The 15,084-nt window shown below is 42.2% G+C and overlaps 1 protein-coding gene across 2 annotated transcripts in view; it reads right to left on the bottom strand.

The window, feature by feature from the left end:
* Window positions 1-15,084, bottom strand: part of LOC141960858 (ral guanine nucleotide dissociation stimulator-like 1) — an 81,930-nt gene that overhangs the window by 25,663 nt on the left and 41,183 nt on the right. For both annotated transcript variants that reach the window (XM_074907042.1, XM_074907043.1), the window contains exon 5: window positions 2,742-2,926. In XM_074907042.1, coding sequence (XP_074763143.1) covers window positions 2,742-2,926 — 185 coding nt within the window. The remainder of the gene's footprint in view (window positions 1-2,741; window positions 2,927-15,084) is intronic.

Genomic DNA, 15,084 nt, shown 5'->3' with positions numbered 1-15,084 from the left:
TGAAGAGAGTTTATTCCAGCATCCCTCACCTTCCCTCTCTGGGATTTCTGCCCAGAAAAGGAAGAACAGTGAGCACCTACAGCATTCAGCTGAATGCTGCTTCTAAATCTGCCCTGGGCAGCAATGAAGAGGTGAGAGAGGAGAGTTGTCCTCATCAAGGGACCAGATCCAGTGCAGAAGGGAAAGGATTTCACAGATGTTCCCATGTCACCTTTTGGCTCCCACAGGTTGAGAACAAAGCCACATTAAAACACAAAGAAATATGCCCTTGTTTCCCATGGTAGAGGAGGAAGTCAAACAGAAAATCTCTGAAAAGAAATCCTCTTCCTAATCCCTTTTACTGTAAGGTGACAGTAACTCCATGAGAAGGGAGGGAAAAAAAATGGACTTGTTGAAGACTAACACTGAAAGTGCTGAGTTTACTACTAGTGAGATTTCATTAACAAAAACAACCAGTGCATTTCAGAGTGTGTTGTGCAATACTTCATAACCAGTTAAAGCAGAACAGATATTAAAGCGACAAAAGCAGACTGCGATATTTTATCATTGTTTTTAGAAATACTTCAGTTTTCCTTTCTTTGTTCATCAGCAAAACCTAATCATCAGTGTAAATTGCTACAGTTCTGATGTAACAAATTATTAACTAGAGGCTCTATCCAGACTTCCATCTGCACATTCCAACTGCACAATTTATTGACAGAGCTAAACGCAATAAAGGGAGACCTCTGTTCCAGCATTATTTTTCCGTGACTGTTTTGTAACACTGCGCATAATTAAATGGATTTCTACCAAACTGTTACAAGAGTTACACCTTCTTCTCCCTCTTTTTGGCTGTGTAACTCCTCATTTTCCCTTCCGCCTTGAAATTCAGTGAAAATCCTCATCGCAAAGTTGCAACCCTACTCAAAATCTCCCAGTGCCTTTAAAATCAGGTCCTCGAGTGCAACGCAAGAATTTTCCTTTTCTTTTTTCATGCCTTTTTTTCTCTTTTCTCCTTCACCTTCATAAATGTGTAACCAGTCTTTTCCCTGCTGTCCAAGAAGCTGGAATTCTCTCGTACTCAAGTATCTCATCATCTTCAAATCGCTGATCCGTTTAGGTCCCCCTCAAAGCCCAGCTGCCCTCTTGACTTCACTGACAGCAACCACGTGCCCCTTTTGAATTTGCAGTCTCTGACTCACCTTGATTTGCATTGCTCAAGCAGCAAGAATTGAGGCCAGAAATGGCTTTTTTCTACGTATCTGATACTGCAGTCTAATCTACCGGCATGGCTGATGGCAGCACTGAACGGAGGTCTGATTACGCAAATCAAACTGTAGGATTAGGACCCAAATTTGTAAATTCATAGCACAATATGAATGCTTTGGGACAATAATTATCAGCAAGCCTTGATGCCAGACCACACATTAAGAGTTCTGAAAGAAATCTCAGAAATAAACAAAGATGGAGCTCTGATAAAGTAAGCGACAAGTCTAAAACTCTTCTAACCCCACAGGTTACTTGCGGTCTCCTCCTCTTATTTTATTCTATAATTAACAGCCTCTATTCTGCTGCAATTTGGAAACTGCTATCATTTAAACTGACCCATCTGTAACTCAGAAAAGAACCTTCTCAACTGTTATGTGAGGAAACAAATGCAGAAGCAGGGCTGCTGGGAACTTCTGTTCACTTTGAACTACAGACAAACCCAAATATAGCTCTCGTGAGCTTTCCTTGTTTGACCAGGGGGAATCAAACCCAGGAAAGGACACAAATAGGCACCTATCAGCAATCCTGTTCATTTACCCATGTCCAATAAGGAAAATGCCTGGGCTCTCCGCAGTACTTCTTTTCATGTATGAGTTAATGACCAAGTTAATTTGGCATTTCACAGTATTACACTTTGACATGGTATTTCTGGAACATCCGTCAGACGTGATTTTCGTGGGATGAAATGGGGTTTTTTGCTCTCATTTCCTTTAGCCTTTAGTACATGAATCATTCCCTCTTGCCCCTCCATGAAAGCTGGAAGTGGGTCTAGTTCTCATTCTATGTGAGCTCCTATGATTTTTCGGCTTATGCCACAGGAAGCTTTCTGACCAGGATAAGGGTATGTGTCAAGCTTGACGCTGCACTCAGCGTATTTGTGTTACTACAGTTCACTATTGTTTCAGTGTCTGTGACCCCCGATAACGTCAGTTTTTCCTCTGTCCTTGGATACCAGCAGCCGACCACTCAAACTGGAAAAAAACAGCCACAGACACTTCCTTTGTCATGATGGTACCTAGGAAGAAAAGCTGCACGACAACAAGGTTTGCGACTCAAGCTGTCTTTTGTCACAGCTCTGTATTTTTCTTTCTGCGGGTTTGGGCTTTTCTTGGTGCATGTGTGTTGAAATGAAAAAAACAGCCAGAGACCTGCTGTGTGTTTTAATTCCATGACATGGGAAGGGCGCTGACAATTAACGACTTAGTTGCTGCAGTAATCTCAAAGTTTTGGCTAAATATTAGACAAGTGCTGGATTTCCCAATCCACCCCACAATAAACAGGCATAGGCACCTACACTATAGGACTATTTCATCCCACACAGAGCCTGCAGCCTCACAGAGATATTTTTTAAAGAAAGAAACAAGAAAAAAGTCCCTGGTGAGCCTCACAATATAATCAATTAGCCTACGAGTTAGTGAAGTGTACTCCACACAAACCCCTGTGTCACCATGCAGTCTGGGAGAACAGGAAGGCAGAAGGGAAAGGTAACTTACCGTCCTTTTCCACTTCTTGGTTCTGGAACTTCTCCAAGAGGTTCTGCGCCCTCCTCTCCAGGTCAGAGCCAGGGATATTCTTCTTCAAGTAATCCAACAGCTTCATCAAACATGAGTAGTCAGGCGGCTCTCTGAAATCCTCAGAGCACTGATCAAGCCAGGCTCCTAAGATTGATGCTATTGCACTAAGAGCAAATACAACCAATGTGTTCTCGTGTAAACAGCATGTATTGATGCAACCGCAGGTATCTGTGTCTAATACAACAATAAAAACACAGACATTCATACCCCACATGAAGGCAGTATGAAGACTTTTTTGAGCAAAGAATTTAATTTTTATACATGGAATCTTATTAAGATATCACTCAGATTTTGCCAGGGACCTCAGTGAAGTTGCTCCTGATTTGCCCTCCCCCAAGTGGATCTGATTATAGTCCCCAAATGAAAACGAATAAAGAATCAAATCCACTTAAGCTATATTGAGACTCTTCTATTAAATTCAGGACATCAAATATTGATAGAATAGAACAGATTATTTCAGTTGGAAGGGACCTACAACGATCATCTAAGTCCGACTGCCTGACCACTTCAGGGCTGACCAAAAGTTACGGCACGTTGTTAAGGGCATTGTCCAAATGCCTCTCAAACACTGACAGCCTTGGGGCATTGACCACCTCTCTGGGAAGCCTGTTCCAGGGTTTGACCACTCTCTCAGTAAAGAAATGCTTCCTAATGCCCAGCCTGAACCTCCCCTGGCACAGCCCTGAACCATTCCCATGCGTCCTGTCCCTGGATCCCAGGGAGAAGAGCTCAGCACCTCCCTCTCCACGTCCCCTCCTCAGGAAGCTGCAGAGCGCCATGAGGTCGCCCCTCAGCCTCCTTTTCTCCAAACCAGACAAGCCCAAGGTCCTCAGCCGCTCCTCACAGGACATGCCTCCAGCCCTGACACCACCTTGGTTGCCCTCCTCTGGACGCATTCAGGGTAGCAGCTTCCCCCGTGGAAGCGCTAAATCAAACGCTTCCTTTGCTGCCCTTCCTCCCATCAGTTGCTGCTGCCAAGTCTAGGGACCAAGCTGAAGCTGCATTGTCCTCCAACCCATACTACTCACGATCTGCTGTCTTAGGAGAAAGACTGAAGGAAACCTTGGCTTCTGTGAAAAAGCCGTCTAAGCCTGAACCTAACCCCCATGAACATACACAGTGAGATTGCCTCATCTGTGAAGATAACACCCTAACCGTGACATGTGCAGCACGGGCAGTGCCCCGTATCGAGCTTGAAGCGCCAAGACAGCTGAACCCAGAAGACAGACTGGCCTTGCTAATCTCAGGATGAAATGCGCTTAACAAAAAAATGTATCAGCAGAACCTTGAGTTTACCCTTAGCTCAAAGACAGGGAGGGTTTGTCAAATTACACCATGCAAAAAGGTTATGCTCGGTTATGCTGGAAGAGGAATGCTTAAGGAGTTAGAGGAGCACTGGATCTTGTTCAGGAAAGTTATCGCACGCCTTCTTAGACACATGTAGCTAAAAAGACACCAACTGCAGAGAACTGCCCATGGACAAGCCTAACACAGACTGAGAGGGATGAGGGGAAACCAGAGCTGATGCGGTTTTCACCCTGCCTGAAACAGAGGGAAGTGATCTGTTTATCTCCTTTTCCTGGTTTATGTAGGTTTTAACCCACACCCACCTATTGGGACTGGTACATAGATACTCCACAAATGGATGCTTATGGGAAATTCTTTAAATCCTGTCTTTGCAGGGACTTCCTATCATTTCAACTTGATTTTGTAACAAGACGTAAAATTTATGCTATGGTTTTCCAGAGATAACTCACAATGTTGTTGACAAATTTCAACTGAGTGTGAAAAAAAATAAACAAAGTCTGCCAAAATAATCTAATTACTTCAAGTTTTAAGAAAATTCAAGCCTGGATAAAAAAAGTAACTATCAACTTTTCTTTTTTTCTGCTGCATTTTCTGTGAGATCTGTGGTTCGTCACAGCAACGTGCCGGTAGCTCACCATGTCTATATTGGTGCACTACGACCACGGGCCACAGCACATATTACAGGCTGGGAAGACACAGGCAGCATATCAAAAAAACGATGTCAAGAGAATTTTGTTCGCATGAGCTGACAGAGGGATTAGGGAAAAGGACTTTTGTGTGCAGTCACATAACATGACCCACTGTCCACAGCCACTGCCTCATAATCACCTACTGTGACAGAGTAGGACATAACGTGAAAGGGAAAAGAGTCCCTTGTTCCAGAGTAAAAGGCAAAAGAAACCTCTAAATTTCCTGAGAAAAGGAAGTCCTGAAGATTTCCCCTGTGACACTGAAACCATCCCTGTATTTCAAATCTCTTCCAACCAGTAGTCATAAATGCTGCTGCAGGCATGAGGGGTGACTTACAGGTATTGCTGTCAGGGAAAGTGGGGGAAGATGTTCAGGAAAGAAGAAACCGTCTTCTAGAGAAGCAGATCTCATGAGCTCCACTGCCATCAGAAAAACAGCTGAGATGACCAAGTGACAACAGCCCTGGTTTGCAGCAGGTCCTATCCACTTCACCAAACGCTTAGGGCCGCGCTCTGTAGTGAGCTGTGAGAGCTTAGCCCTCCAATGGCCGTATTTTTCACATCTACAGAAACCTTCCCTGATACCTGTTCCAATAACCCCACTTCACAAAACCCTCGTGCAATAACGGTATCCCACACTCCCACTGATATTCCATGAAGGGCCATGCTCTCAGTAAAAACCTCTGACCACAAGCATCCAGTCAGACACACTGATGTGTCAGCTCAAAGAACATCTGTACTCTGTGCTCCTGACAACCAGGCACTTGGCTTTTAAAGTTCAAATCCTCAAAAAGACAGATACAGTGGCTCAGGTCTATCCTGTTAATAGCTGCAAAATGGACAAGCATACCAGGAGGACCTCTCCTTCCTCAAGTTACGAGATCACGAGAGGAGTTCAAATATGAACACAGATTTCACATGTAGACAATGAGGAACCCAAAAGCCAACCCAGAAAATTCCCTATCAGAGTTGCATACAAATACTGGCACTTTTGTTCTGCAAGTAGGGAAACCACAGTAATATCTGGTTAACTCTGCTGCACAGTGGCATTCAAAATAAACCAATAATTAAGAAAAAATAAAGATAGTTTCTCCCACTCTCCTTGTCTCGTCTTAACCATATTGGTTTTTCCTCAAAACTCAAATAATTTTTATTCCCATACAGATACCACTCTAGAAGTCCTAGCCAGTTTATTCTGTTGTTTCTTCTGTTTCTCTCTCTGATATTGTGGCAGCTTAGAATTTCTAATTAGAGTATTTGGAAATCCGTCAGTAATACTGTTTGGTTAGGCTTGCTCTCAGGAGAAAGTCTGGAATTACAATTGTACAAAATGTATTTGCAATCAAAAATTAACATGCAAACATGTTCTGGATTTCAGGTTTCATTGCAAACATGAAACACAGATTGTATATCTTAGAAGTCTCTCTTCACATCTGAAACTCATTTTGGACTGAATTTTCACAACTCTGCACAGACAAGCTTCCACCACAAATGCAACAGGCACAGCCTTCACAGTTTAGGCCAATGGTGGCCAAATGTTTTATCTGGAGCTTCAGGACTATTTTTCTCAGCCAGGACAGGTGTCACACAACAGCCAGTGCTCCACGACCACCACCTCAAAGCTAACAGTGCCAGCTCAGCTCCACATCCCATGACACAAGAAAGGCCACAACAGACAGGTGCCCACAGGGATGCTCCCAAGCTCTCACCGCACCCTCCACTCTCCTCACACTTTTAATCACACTCTTTAGCCCCACACATACCCAGAACACTGTGTCACAGCAGCACTCAGTCACAAATGCCACTGGCCTACACCCACCATAATTTCATTTATTTTCCACCACAGGCAGGGGAACACAGTGCCTCACTCCATGCCCTAACTGTGTATTTCCTCCTGCTCTGTGCTCCTTTTTTTCCCTGTTCACATCACAAACTCACCATCGTCCCTACTGACTTCTCCACCAAAAACTAGGCTGGGGATTCTCTTCTTATGAGCATTTATCCATTCAGCAATGATTTGGAGGAAGGAGCCTCTCCACAGGATAAGTTCTTTTACTAATATTGTTCACATGCTCTTTACAGTAAGCTCAGTTTCCAGAGGCTTGGTTGATGGCTACTTTCATAAACTGAAGAATAAACAGAGTTTAAGACAGACCCAGTATCCCAGAGCAGGGTGAAGAGTTCACAGCTGTTACAGACACTGATTTTTGCCAGCAAAATCATTTCAGTCAAAAGGGGACATAGGAAAGAGGAAAAAAGGTACACCGGGCCCCACTGACTTCCTATCGCCTGTTTAATCGGTGTGTCAGGGAGAGACACTTTCTGAAAGCGGGTTGCAGAATTGTCTGTATCTTGCAGTAGCTTTGCATCTGCTGCCCTTGAGAAGAAACTCCCTGTACTCAACAGACCCAGAGACAGATAGGAATGGGGGCCTTCCAAGATCTCAGGCAGGAAAGAAACATCACAGACTACATTTTTCATGGCCTGATTATGAGCAAGAATTTTTTCCCTTTCCTGCCTGTAAGAAAATTTTTTTAATGTTTAACTCCTCTTCTGCCAACCGTAGTTTCTGGGCTCTGGACAGCAATGCTTTCAAGTTTCACATCTATCAAAGTCTTCCGATTTCCAGCTTTGCGTGAAGCCCATCTCTGAAGGTTTCAGTAATCAAAATCCACCTGGGTTAGGTGGAAGTAGATCATCTCATCTGATCCTCTCATTTACAAACTGGAAACACAGAACAACTCATCCAGTCATATTTACCCATGAGCTACCACAAAACATGACGAGACTGCAGCAGCTCCAAGTCTAACCTCTCCATTAAGCTGAGCTAGCAGGGCACAGAGGAGGTGGAAAATGAGGCCTTCATATCACATAGCCACAAGTGATTCAATAGCTTACACGGAGATTGTGCATAGTCTTTTCTCAACCGGGAAGACAGCTATAGCTCTGGTCCTGAAGAGATCTGTGTAGGAATTAGAGATCATTTCTTGCCAAAAAGGCAAAAGCAGTGTTTTCTTTCCCACCACAATTATTTCTAAAAAACGAGTAGAAGGGAATCTCAACAATTAAGGAGAACCTCAGTAGCAAAAAGACATTAAATGATTGATTTCTTATGAAATTAGACAGAAACATGCACAAAACTATTTGTAATTTGCCAAAGCATGGTTAAGAGCATCGATAGAATAATCTTTACAGAGGGATATTCCCTCTCCTCCACTGTCCATGCAATAGCTTTCAGGCTTGCCCACACAGATGAAATTAGGCCAGCTATATCTTCTCAGTTTTGTTTGTTACATAACAACATGGGCAGTTAAATTTCGACTTTGAATCAGGGGTAGAATGTATGTAAACTGCAGGCAAAGGTTGATGCAAGAGTAGCTTCTCACACCCACTCCCCACTGATGACTTCCAGCAAAGGACCTGCTCTTTTGATTTGGGAGGAAACAGTTGAATAGCACACAGGGAAACTTTTGCATGTAAAGTCACTAAGGGAATAGCTAAACTAGCTGTTCTTTGTTTTAATTGAGATGCCAATCACTATTTTTCTTTGCTCTTCTAATTATTCTTTTTTGCTTGGTTCTGGTTGTTTTCATAACTCTCCCACTCCTCCTTTGCTTATACTGTCCTGTGCTTGACTCCGCTTCTCATGTAACCACATTGGTTTCTGCTGTTGTTTTAGCTTAATTGCCTTTACTGGAATGAATGCTGATTGTTGCTCTCCCAAATGCATCTTAACTGCTTCCCACCACTGACTTCCCAGGCATCAGAAACTTTCAGCCAATTTTCTTCCATTTCTCTCACATTCCTTTGGTGTCTGTTCTCCTGGAGCAAAATGTTTCAAGGACCAGTTTTATTCCTGCAGTACTGTAACGGTGCACATTGTTTTCCAGCAGGATCGTTAACTTCAGCAGGAAACAAAAGATAAGTTTTCTGTCAGGAAGGTCTAAATGCACAAGAAGCCATGGGACAATGTTTGTTTAGCACTATGAGAAACTCCAAATGCTGCAGTATTACACTGAAGGTTCTGGTATCTGCTATTGTAATGCAGAAGAGAAGGGGTAAACAAGCAAGACATGCCATGTGGTAACTCAATAGTTCCTTAATTTTCTCTATTGGAACTGTTTTACCCAATTGCTGTGGAATGAAACAAGGAGATTTCAGTTCAGCTTCAAGTTGCTTTATCTGTGGTTTTCAATCATGCCACATGCCAAGTGTTAATAACAAATAAACTCCACATTTTGATAATAAAGGAGATGCAGCTAGGAGCTGACATTCAAGACAACAAAAAAAGCCCCAAGTATTCTGATTCATTTCTGTGGCCTGTCATTCATTTGAGGGAGAGCACCACCAACCTACTCCAAATCAGCAAACCAAATCCAGTAGCAGCAGGAAACCACAACCTTATACTCCAAGAGGAAGCTTCTAAGGACTTTTACTGTTACTCCAGCTCATTTAGTATTTTAAAGCCTCAGGACTCAGCCACAGCGGTCCTTGGGACTGCAGAAGAGGAGAGAGTTTGAGGGCTTAAAGATATTTTACTTTTTGTACTACATAAACCGTTTCTGCTTCTCATTCTGCTCACCCAACTCCAATAAGAATCCTCCCTTTTACAGCACTGGGGATGTGAGTACACAACGTAGCCAGGAAAAAAAAGAAAGATCATTAAAATTCCCATTTGAAACCTCATACTGCAACCAGAAGACCAGTTTTCCAGTTCTACCGCTTTCTCTTTAGTTTTCTTGAGAAATATAACCTAAACTGGGATTTATAAAAGTTCTTAAACTTTCTTTGGTTTCATCAGAAGGAGTGATGTAAATGTAGGGATCAGCACACGGCTCACTGTTTACAGCTCAGAATTTCCTCTCATTGCCTTTGCCCTAGCTGCGGAGTCTCTTACTAGCTACAAATGCAAGAGTTATTTCCATGTACAGAGGGAGATGGCATGCTTTCTTCTCTCCCCATTATATCTACCAACATGCCTAAAGGGTATCTCTCAAGAAAACGTACTGATGTTAGACGTCTGGAAAGCAAGCAAACAAAAAATCATGGTCCGAGTGCATGGACCACGATGGCAACATCTGCCTCTTGAAAAATCTCTTCCACGGGCAATCTCAGGTTTGTACTACTATATGTTTGAGTAAGGTCTTCAAGTAACTATATTCAGTTAACATTAAACTGATCTTCCCTAAATGCAAACATTGCAGGCCAGCCTGGACTGCCAGGCGGGACATTTTTCTCTGTGTGCTGAACAGGAATCAATCACTTCTGGAAACTTCACTGACAGAAATCTTCAAAATTCGTGGCAATAAGTTTTAATCAGCACCTTTTATCCATGATGTGATGCATCAGCTCTCCAGGTCTCTCAAGCCTAGCAAGTCGTCTTGGTGACATGGCCTTGGCACTGTTTCGGACCCTCACGTTACTCAGAGGCATCTCAGTAGCCAGTGAAGCTATCGACTTCCAAAAGATACAAGCAGCTATGATATTTTATACTTCAAAGGTTTTATGGTTCTTTCTCTGGACTCTGCAGCCAGGTCTTTAATGTCTAACTTCTGGGAAAGAAGTATTGTGCTCCTTTAATACATCACCCTTTTAAATTCATGGAGTCTGGGGTTTGGGTATAGTTGTCTGCTAGCAGTGGATTGCCCAGAGATCAAAAGGAACACCACCTCTCAGTAGCAGGAGGGAAATGGGGCACAAGTTATTTCACAGATCATTCTGTGTAGAAAACTCAGCCTTTTAACAGAGAGTTGAAAGTTAACTGAGGAACTCTCCTGCTCTGAACAGAGATCACCATGACCAGGTCATATCACCAAAAGCATTGTTTTGAACTATCTCATAGGCAATACACACAACCATTTCAGGTGGACTGAAGTCCCCAAACTACATTAGTTGCTTGGCTTGCTGATCCCCTTCCCAGAATGTGTAGAGATACTTGAGATCTCTTGGACCTGACTATCTTATTTAATTTCCCATGACTCCTGGCTGATATGTAGAGTCTTCACATCAGACACGAGCAAAAGAAACTACTTTATTTCTTTTTGCTCTACTTCCTTTTCTCATTTGCGTTTTGTCAGGTTGCACGTACCAAACCACACGTTTGAACTACACAACCTCACTTAAAAACTAAGACGGAACTGAATTACAGCACAAATTCTCTACAGTTCATGTAATGTGTACTATCATATGGGCCTCTCTAATTCTTAATGCTGCTCATCATGCTGATAATTTTTTATTGTGTCTAAAGTATGTATGGTTTTCTCCTGAATTGTCATGTCTTGGTGTGTTATATCTACTCTTTTCTCTCTGAAAGTCAACAGAAGTCCTAAGCTAAAAAACATGTAGGGAACATAGAGAACTCTGAAGACAACGACGACGTAAAATGAGAAGGCAACTCTGTCACATCTCAATACAAAAACACACAGAACTGAGAAACAGCACCAGGCAATCTTGTTTATATGATGCAAGGAGGAGCACAACGAATTCCTTATTAGGGTAGATAGAGGGTCAAGTAAATTACTCCTTACAACTCTCTTATCTGACAGTTAAGAGAGGCATGCCAACACATTTCTGGAAACACAAGCTGAAGTCCATCTAACTCAGAAATTTGACTGGAATATCTGATCTTTTCTGGACTTTATTCTTCTGTTACTTTCTATCATAAACTGACTGACAGTAGTGAGAACTTTGGAAAGCCAGCTACTGAACATGAAAAGCTAAGGCGGGTTCTGACACTAAAAAAAAAAAAAAAAAAAAAAAAGCTTAGAGTTATGCATGACAGGTTTTTTTAAGCTCACAAAACTTTTAGTGGTGGTCAGAGCTTACTCATAGCTCTAAGGTCCAAACTGCCTGTGTACTTTTAAAGTTACAAAATTACAATACCTTTGTTTAAACTGTATTACTGAATGCAGTTTTAAAGAAAAGGGCAGTAATAATAAAAAACCCCAAAGACATTTTGCATTAGATGTAATTAAGTCAAATACCTTTTGAAAAATATAATTTTTTTGACCACTCCAGCAGCCCAAAAATGACAAGAATGATGCTTAAGTGACATGGGGAAAATCCCCTTGGCAGAATGGATCGTTAGAAGGCATGTTTCTGAACATAGCTGAAGTGATCTTGGGTCAGTAACAAGCACATGTCACTGCAACAAGTGTAACTGCTGGCTGAGACCCAGAATTTGGAAACACAAGGGTAGGTTTATAGCTCCCACAAGGCTCTCAAATGAGATTGTGCCACAAGCACACTCAAGCCCTGGCATGGGACTTGCAGGTTCTGAGATACATAAACACTGAGTGCAATGCTAAAATAACAGTAATTTTAAAAATTATGTACATCATGCATTTTCCTGCTCAAAATATATCACAACTTATTACTGCAAGTACAAAAAGGACAAGGAATTTCAACACAGAAAGTAGTAACCTGTGGGCCTACAATACACCACATACAACACTATTCCTCCCATGTATACCTAAGACTTTGCAAAAAAACCTCCTTCTTTAATGCTCCATGAGATATTTACAGTCATAAATTCTTATCCTGCAGTTGTTTTTAACTTCTGCAGCATTTTTTTGTGTCAAACCAGCGGAAACTCTTTAAATTGCATCCCCACTTCTAATGTCTCAAGTGGATTTTTAAAGCATCGGAACAAGAGGAACCTCTAATGAATGCAGAAGATCTCTGGCCACAGACCATGGGCTTCCCCATGAGATATTTTTCCTCTGAGGAATACAGAGTTAATGGTAAGAAATAACATGGCTCTATGCTTCTTCCTCTTAGTTCTCCAAGTCATAAAAAACCGAGAGCACAATTATAGCATGTTCCTGTTTTATGAGAAAAGAGGCCAAATGCAATTATATTGGAATTATCCCGGACAAGAGAAAACCTCAACTACTAGAACTACGTGTTTCACGACAGGACTACAAAGCCAACCTCTTTTCCAGAAACCATTAATCATATATAAGAGACAAGCAGCCAAAGCAACTGACAGCAATGGAAATTCTTAAGGCAGGAAAGTGAATTCACATTTATACAGGGTCTGTTAAAACACATACACCTGACAAATTACTTAGTGGACAACTTCATTGCTGAGCTCTCTATAAGTAAGTAGTTGGGTAAGGGGTATCAAATTCAGACATAAAAGGTATCTTACGAGGGCCAAAGTATCAAAATTAGCTCTGTTGACTGTATTAATGAAAATTATGTCAGATACACTTAACAGAAGTTGTGCTACCACAAGAATAGGACCACAGACTCCATCCATTTGTACAATATGCATAAAACAATAAAACAAACATGCTCCTACTAAATGCTATCTCACTTGCATGCTCACCTCCAGGTGTAAAAAAAATTGATGCACTCTGCCCAAAGCCCGACTGACACTAATGTCAATCCTTTCAATCCTTCTCTCTCCATCTCATAATCAAGCTCCTTTGGGTCCATGACACGGCAGTTGGGGGACTAATCCCAACCTGATTTACACTGGTGAAATTATTCTCCTCATCCCCAGTACAAATGCTTCATCTGTTTTGAAGGAAGGGTACTACTGTAGCTCATATTCTGTGCCTGGACTGACTGGGAAAGGGGAAAGTCAAATGGTTTGCCCAAAGCTGGAAGAGATCCTGGAGCTCATTTTCGATGGCAGTGTGGGAACCTGCTGGCTGCCTACTACTGCCTCTACCCATTACAGAACACTGCCTTCTTGGTGCTTGTGATGAATTTTTAACTACCAGCTGTTCTTTGATGAGTTCTCATGGCAAAACGGGAGGAAAAGACTGATAGCTCTCTGTCACAGCAGCCAGGAAAAAAATCAGAGAATTGAGCTCCCATGTTGAGTCTCATGGGGCAAGAAGAACAGCCCAAATCAGTAGAGCTTCTAGCTTGCTGTCCTTGCTAAGTGCTAAAAAAAAAAAAATAAACTAACAACCGATAACATGTGTTTCTAACTAAAGCCTCGGAGAGTCCTGTGTCATTTACAGACATTAATTAAGCTCTACATCTCTTCTTGTCAGAGACAGCTACTGAAATGCTCACAGCCAAGGAGCTTTTACCAATTTATCTCTGGTGGTTAAGCAAAACAGTTGCTGCATGAGTGACGGAAGGCAAAGCGACCTCACTGTCCAACCAATCCATTCAGACAACGGAGGACAGGAAGGTGTTCAGTATGTTAACGACACATTTCTGGACTGGGGATGTTTGAACCCTTTTAAGCCAGACTCAAAACCCCCCTAATCCCAACACACAAGCCATCAGAAAAGCATGGAGGTAAGCAGTGGGAAGACCACGCTCGGTATTGTAGAACAGAACTGAATAGACAGTCTGCCTGAATCTCAGGAATTAAAACAGTGCAGCGTATTTCTCAGTCTTGATTGGACTGTGTGACATGTGGACATGACAGAAGAGTTCCACATTTTTCTTCCACCTCAAAACAAAAGGAAGCTAAAGGCTTCTTCTTCAGTTACGCCTTGAGAAGTCAGTGCACTGATAAAAAAACTAAGGTCTTCTTAACTGGTGGAAGCTGAGACATTCATAGAAAAACAATCCTCAGTAACGCTGACAAGAATAGAGCATCTTCATACTGTAATCAAATATAACGTTGCAGCTACTCTTCACTGCCACAATGCATGCAAACCACAGATCACACTGCTGTCAAAGAACAAATGCTGAAGACCTAAGGCACATTTTACACCCGACGTCTACAGATAAAATCCACGTTCATATGGTGCTAGGAGGATAAGCAAACCCCTTTTTCACCCCTTTAACTGCACTTCAAGACAGCTTTGCTCTTTTTCTTGCAAATTCGGATGACTTCAGAATTTAAATCTCACTCTAAAAGCAACACTGTAAATCACAGGGGCACCAGTGGCAAAGAAACACGCATACACACGCTGCCTGAAACAACCCCAGCTTCGGTCTGCAGACACTGCTGTTATGCACAATGAAATCAGTCACAAGCCATAACCATTTACCACCAGAGGTAAAGCAGGGGAAACAAACACTCCTCCTTTGTTTAATCAACTAACTCTTGGCCTAGATGTGTTCATCTCATGTTGAATTCTGAGACAATTTCCCTGACAGAAAGATCTCTGCGTTATAGGGCTGGATATCTTACCAGACCGTTGATATGTGGCCTTCACACAAGCCTCTTGAAGCAAGCAAACAGTGCTCTGAAATTTCAAAGGAAGCAACATCTATGCTGCCCACAGCCTCCCCCAGTACCGAATCCTGACTGGGGCTTCCTGTGCAAAATAACAGTGAAGAAACAC

The sequence above is a fragment of the Athene noctua genome, chromosome 5, assembly GCF_965140245.1.
Source record: "Athene noctua chromosome 5, bAthNoc1.hap1.1, whole genome shotgun sequence".
NCBI classification, from domain to species: Eukaryota; Metazoa; Chordata; class Aves; order Strigiformes; family Strigidae; genus Athene; species Athene noctua.
Note: the sequence above shows the minus strand (reverse complement) of the source record. Positions and strands in the feature narration are given on the sequence as shown.